This window comes from Diachasmimorpha longicaudata, chromosome 6, assembly GCF_034640455.1.
Source record: "Diachasmimorpha longicaudata isolate KC_UGA_2023 chromosome 6, iyDiaLong2, whole genome shotgun sequence".
Taxonomy (NCBI): domain Eukaryota; kingdom Metazoa; phylum Arthropoda; class Insecta; order Hymenoptera; family Braconidae; genus Diachasmimorpha; species Diachasmimorpha longicaudata.
In genome coordinates this window covers 8,028,573-8,050,742 of record NC_087230.1, presented here as the reverse complement: position 1 = coordinate 8,050,742, position 22,170 = coordinate 8,028,573, and the positions used below count along the sequence as shown (strand labels likewise).

The 22,170-nt window shown below is 38.0% G+C and overlaps 5 protein-coding genes across 13 annotated transcripts in view; 2 read left to right on the top strand and 3 right to left on the bottom strand.

The window, feature by feature from the left end:
• LOC135163998 (complexin) overlaps positions 1-1,561 on the bottom strand; it is a 149,187-nt gene extending 147,626 nt beyond the window's left edge. For both annotated transcript variants that reach the window (XM_064123936.1, XM_064123935.1), the window contains exon 1: positions 1,421-1,561. The gene's annotated coding sequence lies outside the window, so the exon portion shown is untranslated. The remainder of the gene's footprint in view (positions 1-1,420) is intronic.
• Positions 120-5,189, top strand: LOC135163968 (uncharacterized). The gene is made up of 16 exons (XM_064123875.1): positions 120-304; positions 497-620; positions 861-967; positions 1,057-1,230; positions 1,435-1,574; positions 1,667-1,831; positions 2,209-2,296; positions 2,640-2,767; positions 2,871-2,982; positions 3,086-3,267; positions 3,412-3,425; positions 3,521-3,808; positions 3,888-3,994; positions 4,229-4,402; positions 4,473-4,627; positions 4,729-5,189. The coding sequence occupies exons 1-16, from the start codon at positions 212-214 to the stop codon at positions 4,961-4,963; spliced, it is 2,286 nt and encodes a 761-aa protein (XP_063979945.1). The 5' UTR covers positions 120-211; the 3' UTR covers positions 4,964-5,189.
• Positions 5,190-5,356: 167 nt separating this feature from the next.
• Positions 5,357-12,753, bottom strand: Tral (trailer hitch). Of its 5 annotated transcripts, XM_064123919.1 has the most exons (7): positions 12,535-12,751; positions 10,940-11,094; positions 10,458-10,758; positions 9,276-9,786; positions 8,590-8,769; positions 8,245-8,444; positions 5,357-5,909 (listed from the first exon to the last, which is right to left on the bottom strand). In XM_064123919.1, the coding sequence occupies exons 1-7, from the start codon at positions 12,653-12,655 to the stop codon at positions 5,896-5,898; spliced, it is 1,482 nt and encodes a 493-aa protein (XP_063979989.1). In that variant the 5' UTR covers positions 12,656-12,751; the 3' UTR covers positions 5,357-5,895. The 5 variants fall into 5 exon arrangements, with proteins under 5 accessions (XP_063979989.1, XP_063979990.1, XP_063979987.1 ...); XM_064123920.1 differs by lacking the exon at positions 8,245-8,444 and having other exon boundaries at positions 12,535-12,753; XM_064123917.1 differs by having other exon boundaries at positions 5,357-8,441; positions 12,535-12,750.
• Positions 12,754-13,104: 351 nt separating this feature from the next.
• On the top strand, positions 13,105-15,901 carry LOC135163997 (cytochrome c1, heme protein, mitochondrial-like). The gene is made up of 7 exons (XM_064123934.1): positions 13,105-13,241; positions 14,095-14,142; positions 14,246-14,394; positions 14,483-14,780; positions 14,908-15,021; positions 15,107-15,241; positions 15,479-15,901. The coding sequence occupies exons 1-7, from the start codon at positions 13,170-13,172 to the stop codon at positions 15,584-15,586; spliced, it is 924 nt and encodes a 307-aa protein (XP_063980004.1). The 5' UTR covers positions 13,105-13,169; the 3' UTR covers positions 15,587-15,901.
• LOC135163993 (probable elongation factor 1-delta) lies at positions 15,479-22,099 on the bottom strand. 4 transcript variants are annotated; one of them, XM_064123922.1, is made up of 9 exons: positions 21,834-21,971; positions 19,689-19,809; positions 19,132-19,341; positions 18,431-18,529; positions 17,896-17,989; positions 17,553-17,716; positions 16,968-17,037; positions 16,760-16,885; positions 15,479-16,590 (listed from the first exon to the last, which is right to left on the bottom strand). In XM_064123922.1, exons 2-9 carry the CDS (start codon positions 19,779-19,781, stop codon positions 16,436-16,438), a joined length of 1,011 nt encoding a protein of 336 aa, XP_063979992.1. In that variant the 5' UTR covers positions 19,782-19,809; positions 21,834-21,971; the 3' UTR covers positions 15,479-16,435. The 4 variants fall into 4 exon arrangements, with proteins under 4 accessions (XP_063979992.1, XP_063979994.1, XP_063979993.1 ...); XM_064123924.1 differs by lacking the exon at positions 19,132-19,341; XM_064123923.1 differs by lacking the exons at positions 19,689-19,809; positions 21,834-21,971 and adding an exon at positions 19,423-19,443.
• Between the last annotated feature and the right edge of the window lie 71 nt (positions 22,100-22,170).

Here is a 22,170-nt window from a genome sequence, read left to right as displayed (position 1 = left end):
ATTGTTTCCATCATTGTAAATTATTTACAACATGAAAATTATCATCGATTCGCGAATGAATGAAGAGAGGAATGGGTCAAGAGGTTCATTCGCTCAAAAACGCTGAGGCTGGGGCAGATATCAGTACACGAGTGTTAAGTGAACAAGTGAGACGCGTAGGATTGCGTTGAATCGAAATATTTCATCAATCCGAGTGATACGACAGAAAATAATGCAGATTAAGGATAAAAAGGCCGTCATTCTTGGTCCAGTGAACCGATTGGGCATTGCGTTCTGTCGTGAATTGCTCAGAAATGGGGCAGGAGTAAGAAAAAATTTGCATTATTTTATCTCCAGTTTAAAAAAGTAGTGGACGTCATTCAATGACGTTGTGCTGAGCTGAGATAAGTTTGCTCGACTCAGAGTCATGTTCTTGAAGATTTTTTCAATGAAACGTTTACGTTTTGTTATTCCATTAATTCACAAGAGATTTTATGATTTGAAATCGACTTTGTAGAGTATTATCATCCTGACTGATCAACAATCAGTGGCTATGACCGCTGTGGAGGAGATAAACCAGGAGTTTGGACAGAAAAGGCTTATCTGGCTTCCGTGTGACATCTCGAAGAATGAATTGGATGGTAAAGACTTCAATTCTTTGAACCATTCAAACATGTCAACATTGTGACAACTGTATCTGGCCAAGGGTTTTTCCCTCAGGCCCTAGAAGGATGGGGAAACAATCATAAAAAGTCGAAAGAGTATACGATTGCAAAAGAAAAAATATATACGCAACCCAAAGGCCCTCTCCCTTTATATCCTCATGCTCCTTTTTAAAACGAAAATGAAAAATTTTCATAATTCTTGGTAATGTTTTCCAGTGGCTTTCAAAGAAGCTGTCAATACTCTTGGCGGACTTGACATTCTCATCAATAATGTCGACCTCATAAATGAATCTGACATTATGAAAGCAGTCGACGTCAACGTTGTGAGACTATGGATTTTATTTTCTTCATCTTGTTATCAGTATATTGTTAAATAGTTTCTCATTCTTTTTGTCATTTTGATTCTTGCCAGACCGCTGTCATTCGAAGCACTCTCCTTGGAGTCCAGCAGATGGGAAAGGATCTCGGGGGCAGGGGTGGAATTATTGTTAATGTTGCTTCGATAGTGGGATTTGAACCGTTACCGCAATTACCGGTATATTCGACAACGAAACAGGCGGTTATCAGCTTCAGCAGATCTTTCGCTGTGAGTATCTCGACGATTTTTCATTTTATGTTAGGAATTTCTCTAGTTGTTACGATTCTCTCAGACTATCCGAAATTCATTACCTGATTTTATGACGTATTTACAAAATATTGAGGTCTTGATTTTTTTATTGTTCCTGATGATGCCGTAAATACCTTGAATGAATCAACTAAAAATTCCACTCTCTTACCGTAACGTTCCCAGCAACCTTATCATTACCAAAGAACTGGAGTAAAGATCATAGTCCTCAGCCCCGGAGTTTCAGGATCGTCTGCACGAGAGTGTCTCGAGATCCTCAAATCACCCACATCAACACTGGGGTCGGTAACAGTTCACCCACAAAGGTATTAATTAACTGCACAAGGAATCACTCACAGACTTGATGAAATTCCTTAGTCATTCGAACTTCTTATGAAATTCTGTTAATATCCCCAAGGGTGGAGACAGTGGCTCACGGTTTAGTTTACGCAATTCGGTGCGCTCAGAATGGGAGCATCTGGGTGAGTGAGGACGGCCAACCTGTCTACGAGATCAAACCCCCCGATGTTCTGCCCCAGAAGCAATGCGACACCGATATATCCGACTTCGAGACTCTCGCCTAGTGAACCAATTAATAGATCAATCGCACCATGCGAAGCCTTTGTACCTCTTCACCATTAAAAAAATTAATTAATGAAGATGTTGATAATCAGCGCTTATACAAATAAATAAATGACTTTCTCTTGATCCAGTAATTCACTGCGGACCTAGCAAAGCCTAAAAACACAGCTCGACTCATGTGGGGAATTCCCAGGCCTCTGAGTTGTCCTCTTAGGAACATGAAAACATGATATCATTCATAATGAGTCGAACATTAAAATCGTTGTAAGCAAATCAGACTGCGTTTATTTAATTCTGTTGACTCCTTGAGATGTACTCTGGACCCATATTATTTATTTCTGTTGACTCACCATCACAGACGACAATTCCCCACTGCAGTCACTCTAATCAGAGACAGAGAGAGCCGAAAAAGCAGCGTGGAGTTGATAATGCGATACGATTGCTTTCCAAAAGAGCAGAAGAGACCGTATCTGAATTCTCCTCGAGCTACGCCACATGAAGAAGACCAGTTTTAGCATTTTAAAAGTCGATTGAACGTATCTGCGTCTTTCATAAAAATCGCCAACCCCCGATAACCCGGGGATAATAACATGACTGCTGACCTTTTTCGGATTTGGGGGATCCCCTGTAAAAATCCGTAGTACTAAGAAATTTATCGACAGCAACTTTTCAACCGAATCACTGTGGTCTGCTCTAAGCAAGTCCTTGAAACAAGAAAAATGTTTATGAAGTGACCTCCAGTGATCTCAAAAAGTGCTGTGCATTGTCGGGAGAGTCGCGTGGCGATAAGACTCTTATCTCTGTTATAGACATTTTTGCTAATGCTTTATGGGACTAATGGTTGGTGGATGCGAGGGGTTGTCCGGAGTGCATCGAGAAGCGTCGGTGGAGTTATCGACGGTTCTCAATATAGTAACCGGTTGCCGGCAGTTCTAGAGTGAACTTTGAATACAATGAAAATAGCCCGAAGTAGTTGTAATTATTCATCTGAGAACACATGAGTAATGAATTGAATTGAATTTAATTATATTTTTTTCCAGTTGGAAATTTATCTCGATGTCCAGAAGCTCTAGGAGGAAATGCCTGGTGGGTGTAGATAATGTCAGAAATGTCGCGAATTTTCTAGAAAAACCTGATGCATTTGCAGGCCACGTTTATTCTTCTGCATATTATATTATTATTGGAACATAAACAACCCCTCGTTGGCGTATTTATGTCCTCATTATTCCTACTCGTCCTCCCTTTTCCTGATTAGCTATTCGGAAATAATAATCACCGAAATGTAGTCAGCAATTCGGTGACATTATTATTATTCATCGACTCCTTATCAGAAATGATTCTACGAATAGTCTGGATAGCCAGGATGACCCTCCCCTCTTCTTGGATGCACGCGCACTTACCCCGATACCGATCACGCGTCTTCATCGAGAGGAAGGGGTTGGCCACGCGGTGGCGCGTGTGCAAGTTTCAAATCACTCGATGAACAAGTATAAATACCATTGAGAGTAGGAGGCGAGTTTAGTCTTAATCGACATCCTTGAGGGCTTCTTCCGATCGACAAGTCTTTTCAAAAGTTGTATAAGTTATTGCAATGGGTAAGTAAACCCAATTCAGAGTCCGTGGGAAAAAAAATCAAAAGGAGAATCAATGACTTATATTAATATCAATGGAATAATTCAATTATCCACAGAATCCCCGATCACCAAGAGTCGTCGCGCCTCCGCCGAGGAAAAGGCGAAAGAACTCGAGATTATTAAAGGTCTAGTCTGTGGAAAGAACGTAGTAATCACCGGTGGTGCAGCTGGACTAGGATATGCATTTGTTAATCATTTTCTTCAGAATGGAGCTAAAACCGTTGTTATCATGGACGTTGACGCAGCCGCTGGGGAACGTGCTGTCAAGGCTATTGCCAAGTCCTATGGGGGGAGAAAAATTATCTTTCTCCATGCAGACACATCAAACTTCTCACAAGTACTCGGTAATCTCCCAACTTGCTTACACTCTCTTCAATTACTATTGTGTAGGCGCTTGGCTAATTATTGTTTCGTCTTCATCAGATGCGTTCAAACATGTCTCGACGATTGTGGATAGTATCGATATCGTCATTAATAATGCAGGTATCCTGGATGAGAGGAGATGGGAACGAGAAATCGCTGTCAACATCGTAAGTTTAAATTACATATGAGAAATTAGATCGGTCCATGAACGAAGACTTTGATGAATTCTCATTTTTATTTGAAAAATCAATAGAAGCAAAAATTGTCATAGATAATCTTGCAAATCTATTCGCACAGACCGCAATTAATCTAATAAAGAAATCGATGACAAGTCCAAATATCCGTAAATTTACTCACTGGAATTACGTTACTCAAAAATTACAATTTAATTGCAAAATCAGGGAGGCATGATAACAGTAGCAACACTTGCGATGCGTTTCATGAGCAAAGATCAAGGTGCCAATGGCGGTGTCCTCGTGAATATCGCTCAGTACTTCGACTTCACATGGACCGCACAACTGCCGGTCTACACCGCAACGAAATACGCAATCATCGGACTTTCGCAGTCACTCGGGGTGAGTTGAACTTCCCCTTTTAATGTTATTCGAAGAAATTGGAACAGAGATAAGAATTTCTATGTCACAGGCGCCTTATCACTACGAGAGAACTGGTGTGCGTGTGATGGCTCTCTGCCCCGGGCTCACCGAGACGGCCCTCACTGTCGACAGCCCCAATCGGCTTTTGTCAAAATTTATGAAGGCTGATTTTGTCAAAAATCTTGAGCAAATGCCCATTCAAACGTGAGTATACTCTGAATCAATGTTTTTCTTCGCGAAAATTTCTACGCATCAACTGACCAAATTGTCAACAAATTAAATACTCTGCTTTTATTTTTTGATAGACCTTTCATCGTCTCCGAAGGATTGATGTCAATCCTGAAATGTGGTGACTCCGGCAGCATTTGGGCAGTGGAAAATGGCAAGACCCCCTTCGAAATTTCAACCCCTCACTACAGCACTCAAAAAAGATGCTACAAGAACAACTTCGTCGTCAGCAAAACCGTTGAGAAAGTCCGAGGACGACCGTTGCGCGAGATATGCGATAGCCTTCCAGCTGGACTCACCGGTTGTGCGTAAGCTCTTTGATAAATCTTGTTCGAAGAAAAAATGCGACTTATCGAAAAACTTCTAGTCGTCAGCAATATTTTATTGTGAAAAACATTCACTAAAGGAAGATTAATTCGTGTATTTGTACTATTTACCTAAGAGACTGCACAAATTGTAAATATTACTCATGTAATGTATATAAACAATGTAGGAATAACGAAAGAAATTAAACATATTTTTTAAATAACGAAAAGAATATCTGTGAGACGGAAATTTTTCCAGTTAATTGAAAAAAATGTCTCATTCAATCCCATATCCTTCGATGAATTTAAGAATAAAAACAATGCAGCAAAAAAATAGAAAGACCATTATCAAGGGGTTCAACATCGAATAAAAAAAGAGATAAGAAACAAAACAAATGGCTCCATTAATTGCTTCATTTCGTTATTATTTTCATCATTGGGGAATCACAATATCCGCTGTACAAAAGAAACACATTCATTGTCAGGAATAATCGCGTTCAACCGCAAAATTACATGCGACAGAGAAAAAAAAACATAAAACGTACGTTCTCCATCAATAACCTGTATCTCCATCCTCTTTGAAGACGGATATCAATGCACACAAGCTATAATCATTAATTTGGCTACTCTGAATTGATATCCTTTTTTCTCATTTATTTATTTTTCTTCCAGACAGCGAACCTTCATAAGTGTGTGTATGTTTTGTATCATCTCCATTTCACTCAACTTTATTTCCATGTATTATGTATATACTTATTTGAGACGGGACCCGTATTGGGGGACCATACAAAAATAACAGCCGCGAACAATTTACCCCTTTCTACTATTATTCAATCATTGCATTTTGTTCCTATTATTTCCCCCCATTTTCCTACAGTGTTCGTGTTCTATGACAATCACCGTGCAATCATGCTCACTGAATTTTCGCACACACCCACGCTAGTCTAGACGTTCTGAAAAATCAAAAAAACACTTCAGTAAATATTGTAAAACACCTAAAAACGTAATTTTTTCAATTCATCTGGCCATAATATTTCATTCTCGTGAAATTAATTTGTTTTTACTGGTTTATGGTCAACTAATATTAAAGTTCTAGGCTGTATTATTTTCGGAATCAATCGCGCATCGTCTCCTAATTCTATTCATTTGGGCTCAGGCGATATTTTTTATCTCATATTCCCGTTTTATTTCTCCTGTCTTCATGCCTATTTATTGTAAAAAAAAGAAATTATAATCGTAAATAATTAATAATAATTGTAATGCGTATTCCCACGAGTAAATTCATTAGCTTCTTTCGTTACGTTTCAATGACTTCTCCGTTATCCTGACTTCACTGGCGCCAATTAACAAATTCATTCGTAATTGATTGAATATTAATTTATGCGACAATTGTACCGATTTATTATCAATTCAAATTGCGTAATTTCATTCTGTTCGGTATTTCGTCGTTCCGGACAACGATTTGTATTTATTTTTATTAAGTTTATTCAGTTTATCCCTCAAGCGCCCACAAAAAATTGACTATTTTACGAAACACCATTTTTTTCCTCCTATTTTCACTTTTTCTTGTTCTTTTACCTGTTTTTAATGCTTACATTGCGCCCTCTTTTATTTCATTTCTCGCAATTTCACATTTATTACATATTTTATATACCATCCATGAGGCATTTTACATTGATAAGCTATCACTCAAACATGTTCGGGATAATTCGTCTTTTTACACTTCAATCTAGTTATTGTTAATTCGACGGCCAAATAACTAGTCGTTTATTCGTATCTACCACGATCCATGACATCCGTGGTAATCAGTGTTAATTATATAATTTTTATTTTATATGATCTCAGTATTTCCCCACTCGTTTGGCAATAAAACATCCCATCGACTTCCGACTGCGCGGATACAAACCGCTACGCCATATTTTCGATTAGTGAGAAAATATTGAGTTTTAAACATCATTGGTTACTAAAGCGAGCCCACAGATATTTCCCTTGTTGGATACCATATGTGCAAAAACTCATAATTAGCGTTACAAAATTGATTATTTTATTATTTGATATAATACAACTGGAAAATTTTTGTTTTTCTGCAATAAACAAAATTATGATTCACTCCCTCCATGTTCCACTGGTAAATAGCATAACCTTTGTATTTTATATTGAAAAATTGGCTCAACATACGAAATAATGCACTGGAGGTAGTTTCACATTTATATGGGCTGAGATTTCAACAATGAATAGCATAAATCGTAACTATTAACCGTAAATTCTAGGGACAAGACTCATTGCACGCTAATTATCAGTATGTGCATACATACTATATACACATACTCTCTGTACACATAAATATAAGAAAAACGTATGGAGCTGTTCAGTTTAATAACCGTTGATGGTTGAAACACATTGAATTCTCCCCATTAAAAATGCCAACATCGTACAACCTTTCTTTTTATATTAATTGATTTAATGCCAATCGCAGAACTCTCGTCATGCAAATGAAGAGGGAGAAACACTGAGGGCTAATTAACAGATCCGAATATCTCCTCATCACCAATTCCCTGAAACCCTTTTTTACAAATCTATGTCTCGTGATTATTACATTTAAAATACAGCCAGTTTCACCGAAGCTTAACAGAAAACTTCTCTCAAGTTCATTATCTCCCTCCACTAATTTAATTATTTTTCTCATCTCCCCCAAACCCTTTGAACCCGATACTTCATAAACTTTTGTTCATCTATTATGTGGAAATAAATTCTTCAAATGGCCGTCGATCAATCGCATAATAATAACTCAATAATACGCGATTAAAGAATTTACCATTCACACTGCCAATCTCCATCAATCGAACATCAAATACATATTCAATAATTTCTACATCCCACTTAAACCAAAGTCTCATTAATCAGTCCAAAAGTGGGACTCAATCTGGCTCAAAAATTCTATGTTCAATTTGTATCCTTTTTCATTTTTTTTGTTGTTTTTGACATGAAAGCACATATTTGTAAAAATCTTAATCTAAGGTAAATACTTATAAATTGTCTCTTGTCGATTTTTATTCAAACCGTGAAATCGCTAATCCTCTTTTGCCTCTCATTAATCTAAATTATTTGAAGGGTAAGGGGAGAATGATTATATTTTTCGGTGATGAGTGATCAATTGATTTTATACAACGCCAGGTATAAGACGATTAGTCTGCTGTGGCTGATTGGCATTTTGTTCGTTGTTATTACGATTTTGGCCGGCATTGTTACTCTGATTTTGTCCAGTTTTACGATTAGCATTATTACCACCTCGTTGTCCCCTGTAGTTGCCACGATATCCACCCATTTGTCCACCATTGCCATGATTATTACCGCGGTACATACCACCAGACATGCCACGATTGTGATAGTACCCACGTCCACGAAACCCTCCACGTCTCGTTGATGATACACCGAATGTCTCAGAGTTGAGTTTTCTCTCTGTTCTCCAGTCCGTACGTTGAGATCTTCTAATGGGAATTAGACAGCATGGAATCGATTGATTCCGGACCAAGTAAGTCAACACGACAAACGAAAAACAAACGAACAAAAAAAATGGTAAAAAAAAATGACGAGACCAACACGTGTGATAATTGCAATCTGTTATGTACTGACCCTTTACTCCTCTCAACTGCCTCACAGCTGATATTGTCGAAGAACGATTTCGATTTGTCGTAGTGCACTACGTCCGAGTCCTCCTCCTGCTCATTCTCACCAGCACCAGTTTCATTACCACTGTCGTCTTTCTTTTCGTTCTCAGCACCTGCGTCAATCTTGGTCTTTGCTAGTCGGGATCTGGGAATTGAGAAATGGAATATATTATTTGACCGCAATTGAAAATGTTTAAAATTTGTAGCCTAATGAAATCAGTTTGTCGGTACGTAGCGTAAACCATTCGAAAGGCGTTCAAACGGCTTTAATAACGTACCAATTACTTTGGCATGATATCCACATTCATCGTTTCGAAGTAATAATCGAAACAAATCCGGCACAAATCATGCTAATTAGCTAGTCCAACGCTTCATGTCAAAAAATGAAAACTTGACGTGAGTTCTACGAAATTTATACTACCTACTAGAAATTTAGTCCCTGCAGGACGTATTCCTTCATCTTGATAACGGTGATTTACTTTTGAACAAAATGGAAAAACAAAGGAGATAAAATTATAAAAAAATTAAAGAGAGTCTTAATTAGAAAAATCTTTGCTTGAGAGTTATATCAAAAAATAATTTTTATAACTACGTCACTCAGGTCTAGGCTTTCCTACCAAGCGTCTTACATAAAAATGAAATAATTCTCACCTTAACTCCTCAAACTCGGTGTTCGCCTGTTCAAAGTCATAATCATTTTCAAACTTCAGGGTATTCTTGGGCTTGGCCCCAGCATTTCCAGGTTGATTGGAACGGAAGACTCCACCACGGCCGCCTCGGCCACGTCCACGTTGGATATTACCACGTGGTATCCAACCACCGCGATTTCCACGGGGGCCTCCCTGACCAATATGTACATTACGCTGTCCTTGATGTTGCATCTGTCCATCCGGATGCATTGATTCACGCAATTGATCCGCCTTGCTATCACTGTACTGGGACATACCGCTGCTACTGCGACCTCTCGAACGTGTGTCCCGGTCTCGGTGGGCTCCTTGAACACCTCTGTTGATGGGTTTGTCTCCAACCTTGCCTACAGACCCCTGTTGGTTCTGCTGGTGACCAACTTGAGTTCCTTGGTCGTTTGTGGGACTCTTGCGGGTCAATAGGGAGGACGTAGGTGTCGTTGAGCGCGAGGCTCCACTTAGCATCTCGAGGACGCCTGGGGAAATAGGAAAATATGCAAATATTCCGTGGTATTTGAGCATTTCGGGGTAATTTGCAAGGCTCACCAAGGGATGATTGCAAGACCCAATAAATAAAATGAATGAATGATTGATGAGATTAATATTTCTGTAGGGAAGTGGTCATTTAATTAAATCGAACTTTGATGAGACATAGTAGCATTTTTTTTTCTTTATAAGCTAGTCCACTTCAGTACAGACTCAAATTAAACAGAAAATAATGGCTCTTCAACTATTTACAATTAATGATGATAATGTATTTTGAGTTTCAACTGTTGCTTCTAATGATTTTCCACGTGAATAAATGAGGCATGCGGTTGGGTGATTAGCAGGCAAGAGGATGAAGATTAGAGAATAATTAGGATAATGAGGTATTAGACGTTGAGGAAAATCAAAAATATCAAACTCTGGCATTGGTTGTTATCTAAAATAATACAAAGCGAATGAAATCAAGCAGATCAAACCTTTAGCAGCGTCAATATGAATGACTGCAACGAGAAAGAAAAAAATAATAAAGCAGAAGCGTGAAATTATCAATGAATATAGCCGTAGAAGCAAATTGCAGGCAAATTGAAGTGAGAAATTTCACATAATTTCTGCATATCTCAATTTTGTCTTTTTTGTTTTTTGCATAGCAAAAATAGTTTACCATCTTCCAGAGATTGATCTTTTGTCAACGGCTTGACGTTCGCCGTCGGCAGAGAATTTGGGATATTGATGATGTTTTGTTCAGCAGGGCCGGAGTTCAACTCACTATTCGGTTTGCTCATGGACATACGGGGATCCCTCGAGGCACTTGGCAATCCCATTACGGGGCCCATTGCGCCCATGGCCATCCCATAGGGCGCCCCATATTGGCCACCCATTGGACCCATCTGGGGCATCATTGGATGCCCATATCCCGGTTGAGGTTGGTATGATTGCTGGCCCATCGACGGCTGCACTGTCATCTGTCGTTAAAATATATTTTCCAATTGAAGAAATTATTTTATTGGTGTTTTTAACCCTCCGACAGGTTCAGTGGAAGTACCAACAATATTATTGTGTTAAGAAACGAGTGCTCAATAGTTACTTTTACTAAAAAAAATTATTTAACGATGCATGAAAATTGACTTGCACTATTTCATTCACCTGTACAATAGCTGGATCATTGGGCAGCGTGTTGACATTATTGACAACTCGAATATCCTTAATATCGGAACCCCTGAACAAAATGTATTCATACACTTGATTCTGTGGCGCCACCGCAAACTGCGTCTCCCTATCCTCCGTTCCAAAAGATCGTACTGTAAACGAAATTGAAAAATAAAGTAATTCCCTCGAGTCATGATTAAAACTTCACAATTTCATTCGTAGTCCCTTAATTTTCCCAAAAGCATACGATTGTATTATTTACTTCGTATCCCATTAGATTCAAAACAACGGTGATACTGGAATGGGGGATTATAATTGTGTTTTTACAGTGACAAGGACAACGATGTAAACAAGACCATCGACGGAGACAATGGGCAAACCGGGATTCCATTGCCGATTCACGGAAGACTAGGTACACCATACAGGGGTTGATCAGAAACATTCAAGACAAATCGAGAATTTTCTCGATTTCCGAAGAAAGTCACTGGTCGCGACATTCCTTCCATTCTCAATTCCACTTTATCGCACGTAGGAATCATTTTTTTCATTTACTGGACCAATAAAATCCTAAAAATGCTCATTACCCCCTCAAAAAATCAAGACAAACCAGCAGAACTCTGCCGAACCTGGGAATGACTCAGAAAAAAAAGATAACCTTACAAATCGGGGTAGAACATCTGTTTCTTTTTCCCTGCAGCAAATGAAGATGAATAAAATCATAATCAAATTATTTCTCGACACTTTTCTGCGGTTGAAAAAATCAGAAAATGCGTGTTCACCGTAATAAAGTTTCAAGAATATCAAAAATTCTCATAAATAAAAGTAAAACATTGCTATCTTCTCCGTAAGAGGCAAAATACTGGGGAAGAGGATCTTTTGACTGAAAATGCGTTAAAATCAAAGCATTCATGGTAATTTGAGGTAATGCATTTGATAATAAAAACCTCGCAACTTATTTCTGACACTCACAAAAAAAATCGTGATAACACCCTCAAAAATTCGCCAAGATCCTTAAAAGTCCGGAAATTATCGCCAAAAATCCTGAAAAATTGCATCACAATATCTGCTCCCTTTTAGAGAAAGAAGTTCTTGCCACAAGAGAAAGAAAAAAAGAGCAATAATAATAATAAATTTGTCTTGAACTCGAAGTGAATGTCTTAATTATAGAAATTCATCAAATTTAGAGCTTTTTTCAGTCATAAAAGCATTTGAAGCTTTCCTCTCACCGTAAAACGCCAAAAAATGTTTATCATTCTTTGCATAATTCGTGAAAACTCTTGAAAAACGTCACAAAATCCGTTACAACATTTGCCGGTTGACCCCCGTTGTTTTCCCCCCGAAAACAAGCGGTACAACGAACTCGATCAGAGGAAAAAAAAATTCCACTGATTGCACAAACACCCCAAAGACGATGATGAAACAATTTGCCCAACAATTTTTCCCTGGGAGGGACGACCCAACGCCTACAATCCCCAACTTGTAACGATCAGTCGAATAAAATGGAGCAGGATGATGCTACCAGCGATAGTACCACCATCTTGAATTCGTTAAATACGTTTTAAGTGTAAAAGAAACAGAATTGAAAGGCTCACCATTGGCAAGGGCGATTGTACATTCCTGGGGGTCAACCGTGAATAGCCTTCCCTCGTATCTTATATCGGCTTTCGATATTAGGCTGATCTTAGAGCCCAGCTCTGGCATTCCGGCGCTCATCTTGATTCAATATGAGTTTAACGGCGATTGATGCAATGTTAAAGGATACGCGACACCATCTGACAAAGCCAGCAAGCCGACACCGTTACTCAGACCCTTCCAGAGAGAGACTGATGCCAATGCAGCCAACTTTTCTACGCATGCGCAGTCCCTTCCCCATATGTGTCATTTTTTTAGGGACAGGAGTCAAATAAAAATATATATTCCACGATTTCTATGGAGTTCACAAACAATTGTTTATTTCCCACTACCAAAACTTACTGAATCTCAACAATTTTACCCAACATTTGAATAATTCTGTTGGCAGAACTGGTCTGAATCATGCGAGAGACTTTTCACCCTCCTTTTCCCAAAGAAAACCAAATACAAAATATTCTTGAGTCTGAAAAACATTTATTGAATAAAATATTAAGACAGGAGAGACTGTCATTATATTCTGATTTGTTGAGGGCAATAAATTGTTGACAGTTATGATCTTGACTTGCGCTCTTTGCACATTGCACCTCTGGCCAAGATGGCAGCGTCGATCGGTAGAATTTGTCGATCAGGCCTTTTAAAGCCTAACAATGGGGGTTTATTCAATCAGGTGAGTGAATTAACAGTGACTAAATAATGGCAAAAAATCAGGGTTGATTAGACATTAATTGTTGATGATAATCACGGGAACCTTTAGTGATGTACTGCGGATGGTGCCCACTGATACCCACTGGACTGCTGTCTGCAGCCTTATGATTCGTGCTGTGTGTGTGTGACATTATTCACTTAATTTGACAATTATCGATATTATTATTAGGTATAATTATTGCTCGATGGGGACATGTGCCATCAATTTGTGGATATATTCTAGTGGATTCAATGGAGCTTATAAATTTTCAGGTGTTATGTAATGATTATATGTTCTTATTGTGTCCTGCTCCGATTCACCTCACCCAGAAACTATCTGTCGGCAACACATGACAAGTGTTACTGCCAAATCAGTAGTCAATGGAGATCATTGGAATTCCTTCCAGTTATTATTTTTACCAGTGTCTTGGAATCTTAGGTGTGAAGTGGCGGAAAGATATGTTCGAGTGACATTTTTGGGAGTTGCGCATTCGTCTCAGCGAATGTATGGGCATTTTTCTCAGATAAGGAAATTGGCAGGAAAACTGGCTTTTATCTTTCCTTTTAAAATCTACCGGTGTTGACGGAAGTAAATATGTATGGAAAAATCAAAAACAAATAGGGGGAATTAATTACTCGAATTTCCCATGCACTATTCAATTAATTAGTTGTCTTTTTAGCACTGTGAATGTTTATAGTCGGATGGGACATTCAGATCTTGTCCGGACAGTTGACTGATATTGTTATAAATTTTTCAGAAGAAACATGGAATTTTCCACGGAAATGTCTAGATGTATGAACCCTTTGAAGTAATGAATTTATTTATTATTTTATAGGCCAGCCAATTTTCAACCGTCAGGAATTGGTCGAGAGGTCGTAAAGCGGTAGGTTGAAAATACTATTTTCATCATTCCAATCCATCCCGTGACATTCGAAATCTGTCGAAAACAAATTTTCCTGCCGAAATTGATTTTTTATGGTTCCTAGATGACAACATGCATGGGCGTCGCTGTTGGTGGCCTTGGTGCACTACTCTACACATTGGAGAACTCAGTGAAGGCATTTGAACTCATCGCTCACCCTCCCCATTATTCATGGAGTTTTGACGGGCTCATTGCCTCTCTCGATCACGCCAGGTAATTTTTTTATGGAATTTATAATGACGTAAAACATGGAAAAGATGTGCATTGAAAACTAATAGGGCCTTATTTTTCAACTGCCCAGTATGAGGCGTGGATGGGAAGTCTACAAGAACGTGTGCTCTGCCTGTCACAGTCTCCAGTTCGTAGCCTATCGTCATCTCGTGGGTGTGACGCACACCGAGGCGGAGGCTAAGGCCCTCGCTGCAGAGGTAGAGGTTAAGGATGGGCCCAATGAAGCCGGCGAGTACTACATGCGACCGGGTGAGCTCACGGACTACGTCCCCAGGCCCTATCCCAATGAGGAGGCTGCGCGTGCTGCCAATAATGGCGCATATCCCCCAGATCTCTCGTACATGGTCAATGCAAGACATAATGGAGAGGTAATATCAAACATTGTGTTGTCACACTCCAAAGTAAAAAAACTGTATATATGACAAATGACTCCTGCCATTAACTAATTATAAGAGTTCCGAAAAGATCAGGAATTATGATTTTTCCCTTTCGCAGAATTACGTCTTCTCTTTGTTGACTGGGTACTGCGATCCTCCGGCTGGTATCCCACTTAGGGAGGGCCAGTACTTCAATCCATACTTCCCAGGAGGTGCCATTGGTATGGGACAGGTAAATAAATTGATCGTTGTTCCGCACCAGTTAATGTGACAATGGTGCGCTTCGATTTATGGATTTTTGTCATTTTCCGTCGTAGGTTATTTATGATGAAGTCTTGGAGTATGAAGATGGAACACCAGCCACTGCGTCTCAAGTTGCTAAAGATGTAGTTACGTTCCTCATGTGGTCAGCGAACCACGAGTTTGATGAGAGGAAGAGGCTATTTATTAAGGTAAGTGATGCGCAAATACTGTTGTTTATTATTTCACCGGTTACAACTATCTTATTGATGGAGCCTTTATTTGTCGTGCTGATGGTGTGTCTACTTCAGTTTCAAATAAATTTGATAATCAACACTTAATTTTTGCCATTTTTTGATTCATTAGCACGATAGAGAGAGGCACCAAAAATTGTGCGCTCCATTAAATTTTTTAGATTCACTCTTGACCTATTGATTCATATTTTCCAGTCCATGTTCATCTGTACCATCCTGATAATCGGTTTGACCTACATGAAGAAACACAAGTGGACAACCATAAAGAGTACTAAATTAGCATTCATCCCTAGGAAGAAGTAAAAGTCAATGTCTCAACTTTTATACACAATCGTTCTTCAGTTGATGCGATTGAACAACAATGGAAAAAAAAGAAAAATAAAGCAAGAAGAATTACCAAAACTCATGAAGCGTAGTTATATAAGTTGAATAGAATTTACCGAATAATCGGGACATCGATTGATGCTGTCAGGATAAGCATCGCAAGTCGCGAGTTGAATTTTGCACTTTCAATTTGCTTGTGATGGCACGCAGTGTGCAGCCAGCCAACGTCGATTTAACAAAAATAAATCAATTCGTTCAATGTAAATATGAGAAATAAAAAAAACTCCCACGTTATCTGGATGGTTTGGTTTTTTACAGTACTATTGATGTTTTATTTCAATTTGAGATTAGTAACTGCATAGTTGAAGGCAAGTTGAATTGATGAAATTTGATCCATCAACTTCTCTCCAGTTATTTTATTGAATAATAATAGTTGTTGTTGCTACATTCAGGGTACCCAAAAACAAATTATTTATTATAAAAGTTTGACACTGATGGTAGTTTTCACATTATGCATAAAATTTGTTATTTACTTAATATCTTTTTTTTACACATTTAATTTTCTTGCTACTCTCGGAACATTAAATTGTTATCAAGACTGTTATTTTGGAACATTATAATTTTTATAAATAACACTAGACCACAGTTTCTATTTAAAATTCAATATTGTTGTAAATGTCTAATGACAAAAATGACAAGTGATTGCCAACAAATAATTATTTATTAGAGGGATTTTTCTTTATTTCATTTTACAACGGAATGGCGACATGTAATCATGAGTATATGGATTGATTAGAACATCATTTATACGGGGTTAATTCGTATGCCTTAAACCTTGTTGAATGCGGCTATGTCTACACTCTGTACATAGTCCTCCCGTTCTTGAATAGCCTCAGTCAACCAGTCGACTGAGACTTTGTCATCTTCCACGACGCAGGAGATTTGGAGTTTGTGGATTCCATACGCGAGAGGCACCAGTTTTGCTGAAATGGAATCAAATGAGTTAATTTCTTTTTTAAGAGCGTTATAGTACCAAGACTTTTAAAAATCCATTTACGCGTATTCAGAAAGAAATCTGATTAATTATTAATTACTATTGTTGAGTCATTGCAAAGGACAATCAATTATTATTATTAAGGAATGTGATTTCACCTGCTCCCCAGAGTAGACCGTCTGTATTGATCTTCCTGACTTCAGCTTCCAATGCCTGCATGTCAGTCTCGTCATCCCATGGTTTAACATCCAGGATAATGTTGGATTTGGCGATCAGTACTGGTTCTGTGTGGCACCAAGAGAAGTTTGGTAAGTTTTCAAGGTTTTCAATTCAAAAATTATATTCTCGATAAGAAAAAATACTTACTTTTGGATTTTTTGGCGTTGTATGCCGCAAGACGTTCTTCTCTGATTTTGGCGGCCGCTGCATCTTCACCCTTAGTTATCGAATCAATTGAAAATTGAATTAAACGATTCCGTCGACTTCACGATAATAATTATAGAATAATAATCAGTAATCAACAACTACTGTATCAACTGAACAAATTTAATACAGACTTTTCTATTTAACTTGTTCTCCAACTTACGATAAATTGTCAATGAAATCGTTTGTATACTTGAAGCTATGACTGGTAAAACATGATTTTAGATGACACTGTTATGGAGTTTACTTTGTGTATGCTTAGAATTTCGGGAATATCTGGTGTTAAATATAAATGCATTTGGAAAAATGACGACCGAAGTATTGAAAAAACCGAAGGTATAATATGTACAGAAGAGATTATATCTCAAGAGAGTTCATGCTAGGGAAAATGTCACGATCTGTTTTCCAATCGAACAGGGGATAAATAAATTTTGAAAAGTATGTTGGATACAAAAATTCATACAATGTGTTTTCCATCGAAAATATTCATTGATGAATTGAAAATCAATGTAGTTTTGGGTTTCTTACCTCAGAGTCTGAACCGAATAGATCAACGTCGTCGTCATCTTCGTCTTTTGATGGGGCTTCAGGCTCCTGTGGCTTTGCTGGACAGATAGCTATGTAAGGCTCTGGGAGTGTTGAACCCGCTTTTAAATCGAGGTTCTTAATCAGAGTTCTCAGTTCAGCTACACCTGAAATATTAGAGAGTGGAACGAATGTTCATGATTCTACGGCAACACGGTCAATCGAATTAAGTCAATTCCAGTATTCGAGGATTCTTTATGAATTATTTGCTGAATGTTAAATAAGATCTTGATAAAAAATGTACCATCCCTCTTCAATTACTTTGAATTATTGTAAGAGTACTTACTGTTACGGAGATCACTGGTGTCTTTCTCGATTGCAGCCACACGCGCTGGCAGATCCTGAAGGCTGATATTAACATTGGTGGCGATGTTATTGACCTGTAATAATTAATTCCCCGGATATAAAATTACAGGTAATTTGTTAATGACTCTATAATTGTTAGGAAAATGAGCCAACAAAAGCAATAGGATGTAAACTAGATTGTTCTACACAGACGGCAAGTAGAGTAAAATGAGTGGAAGTTAGAACGAAAGCTAATTAAAAATCTATCTAATTCCGAAAGAGTAAGAAAAGGAAATGTAGAATTTGGTTGGGGAATTTCTAAAAAGTTCTTATAAAAAAATTAAAACTCATTTGCGGTTTTCATTGAATACTCCCAGATAAAATAGTCATGGAATTTTAATAGAATTTCTTAAAGACAGTGCCAGGTTTTTCAATAAATAATTTTTTAAGGTTCAATTAGACGACTGAATTTCATGAAATTTCTATTGCCCATTCCTTGAATAATTCAGCAGGTGAGCAAGATATTCGGTACTCACACACTGTAAACCATTCTTTATGTGCTGACGCGCCTTTGCAACCTCGTTGGCCAAACTCCCACTGGCAGGGGTGACTGAACAAGCAGACCCTCGGCTCTCCTGTAGCCATACCGATTATTTAATTTAAGGATCATTCAACATTATATGAATCAAATGAAAATCATAGCAACACGATCAAGCACATTACTGGGTGCTTTCTATAATAATGGAGTGAGATTAATTCATAGCAAACTTGTAACTAATAAATGAAATATTTATCGCTTGCAACGAAGTGGCACCAATGGGTATCTAGAGTGGATCATTTGCCTTTAAAATCAACTGATGCTAAATTTTCAAAGAATTGGTGAAACAATACGAGCTAATTTCAGAATTGCAATTCACTACACTATTGAAATTCGTGCATAATTGCAAAGAAATCTAACTAACTTAAGAGTAAAACAATAAAATGCGGAATATTTCTAAATCTAAAGAAGATAGTGAAATTTTCGCATAAACTATTTTTGTCACGTTCAATAAAAATTTTGTTATCTGCCTTGTATTCCGAAATATTCCTTGAAAATTGCTCAATAGCCATAATCTACAATGCAATGGAACTAAATGAGTGGGTTGGACATCAATATCTGTGGAACAACTAAAACTGAAACCGAACAAAATAAAAAATAATTGAAAATAACGAATTCCGGAGTGATCACAAAATCTACCTTAAGTACAATTTGCTCTTTTTGTTCAGCATCCTCATTTTTAACATCTTTATTAGATTTATTCCTTTTATCGGCTTTATTTTTTTTCTCCTTGGATTTCTTTGACGAGCACTTGGTCTGATGATTAGTCGTTACACTATCTCGTTGATTAGTAGATACCAAGCTCTTAGGATTAGATGGATAGCATTCCATAATATTATGTGACACCACCTTGCAACATTTTTCATGTTAAACGATTAAGTGCACTGCGATTCAATAAGTTGGACAAGTAACATTTGACAAAATACTGACATTCATTCTCCAAATATTCACTTGATGGAGGCACTTTCAGAGTTTAATGAAAGTTAAATGGAACAATTGGACGAGTAAAAAAATTATAACTGAATGTTTGAAGTTGAAACAAATGATGTGTATGCTGTCACCAGATATTCCCCGTGCATTTGTTAATGAACAGTCAACCCAAAGGTTTCGCATGAGAAGAATGATGACGGTTTAAGTGTCTGACAGATGTGCTTGTGTACATTTTTCATTTTTCACTTGGGTACAGCGAAACTTACCTTTGCCAGTCGCTCAAAGTGTGCTGTTTCTGCTCTATCGTACACAGACTTCGTCGCCCAGATTTTCTCCTGTGCCAGCCCAGTTGTCGCCATTTTACTGTTACGAAGAACTTGAAATTTTCTGCAACAAAATTGAAAAAATTTCCAGAGCTCATTAAAATTGGGGAAACGAAAAAACAGTCACATTAATACAAATTCCATGTTTATTGTTTCACATAAACGTATAAAATTTCAACCCATGATTGAGGGTCAATACAATGATTATCGACCTTTAATTAACGAATATAAAATTATTAAAACTTAATTATCAAAGTAAACATGCACAAGCCATCCCAATGTAAACACATCATTTATGATGATGATGTGTTATTGACCCTATAACTTAGGAGCAATTACTTCATGTTTATCGTAATCAATTCATAAAATTATTAAAAATCATCATCAGATGAATCACCATTTGTTCGTTCGGATTTTTTGAAAGATTTATACTCCATTAAATCCCAATCTAAACTGTTAGCAGCCCCTTCCGAAGCTCGTAAAAAGGTATAATTTATTTCTCTTTCAAAATTTGTAATTTTCTTTTTAGCCTCCGCCATCCACGCATTCTTACTCACAATATCGGGAACAACGCAGGGATGGATTTTTTTTGGTTTGAAATAATCAATAAATTCTTTTAATTCATTGTAAGAAGCGTGGCATGAGTAACAGACGTACAATTTTCTCGCCTCCCGTTCAATGAACCCCTTCCTTAAATCTTTATCAGCCCACCTTTGAGCAGATGGAACAATAGTCAGAATGTTCTGAGCCTCAACCTCGGGTTTACAAGGCAAAGGTACATCAGACTTAAGATACCGGCGCTGATATTTCCCGACACATGCATGAATACGAGTTTCCATCGCATTTTCAGTAGAATACAGATTCAACTCCGGAATATACCTGTAACTGTCTTGGACTTTAAGATTCACATGAATACGTTTTTTAACAGCAGCTGACAGCTTACTGAATAAATCCTCAGAGCCATAATAAGCTGATATTTCAAGAAAAACATGATTCTTATCATTTTTTCCCAACCATTCTTGAACATCGCTGACAATAACGTCTAGAGTCTCCTGCCTACTCGGAAAATAACTGAATCGTTTGTTATAAAAAGTCGTGTCGAGGTAAATATTATCAAATGCCTTGGGCACGAGCTTACCACTGACTTTATCATGCAGTGGTTTTAATTTCGAAAAATCTTCCCTATTTATACGAAAATCTCCTGTGCACAACACAGTTACTTTCTTATCGTTCCTATCAGCTTCAAACAGAAGCATGATTGATCCTGGACAGTGTCCAGCTGGTACAGCAGTTACCGTAACTATTACATCAGAATTGCTAACACTTGGATCTCTATATGTAACAACAATTGGATTACATATTGTAATTTCTGCAATTCTACTGGCTTGCTCACCAATTAAGTCATATCTTAACCGCAAAAACGTCTTTGTAATGGGTGAGCAGTAGAGATATTGTTTCTTCGAAACTAATTGTTCAAAGAAGTGTGTGTTGAGACCCTCTAGATGGTCAGTATGAAAATGGCTAAGAAAGAAGACTGTACTACAGCTGCGATTTTCCTCCTGGAATCTATCCATGGAGATTCCTGGCAATTCCTCAATGATTCCCCGAAACGTCGACATTTTGTCGATAACCTCTACTTGTCCTGGAATGGAAAATTATCGTACATCCAAGCCACGAATCTCCACTTTGGATAAAGCTTAGTTAACAGAGAAACTATTTTGTTCCTTGGAAAGGACAAATCTCCCTCTCTGGGTTAAGCCGTAATAAAACGTCAAAAATTAAAAAATATTTATAAAAATCATATTTTTAAAAACTGCTGATGTCCATTTTGCCCCGCCCTCCACCGCCGCCGAAATATCGCACCTACGCAGTTTCCACCCCCCCAAATCCTCGCGAACTTCTAATCGTCTCCAGGAACCGACCATGTGCTCCAAAACGGCCGGTTCCGTACCGATTCAAGAATAAAATGTTGGTAACCCATTATTCTCGATCACTTCGGGAAAAACTGATTTATAACCACGAAAATTTTGCCCAGACACATGCAAAAATATAAAGAACCACTATCAAATGTACAATAACTGTATTTACCTGATGAAAATAGACAATTGTCAAGAGTGCGGGCGATTAACCTTGTCGGTTTCTTCGTCAACGTTCGATTTTCTACTGCAGTAATCACCGACGTTAAAAATATCGCCTGTGTGTTTGTGGGCGACTGCCAACTCGGCCTAAAGCTCCATTTCCATGTGCCCGTCCGACGATTCAGTTGAACTCTCCCAATTGGCCGAAACATCCACCAACTACACAGCGCTGCCACCAGTCGGTGGATGGTCATTGGCGAGTCAGAATCGAATGATCAACGAAGTGGAAAAACAAATAAATAAAAAAACGGTTTTCGCCCGAAGTTAGGTTAGTCGTTGAATAGCGT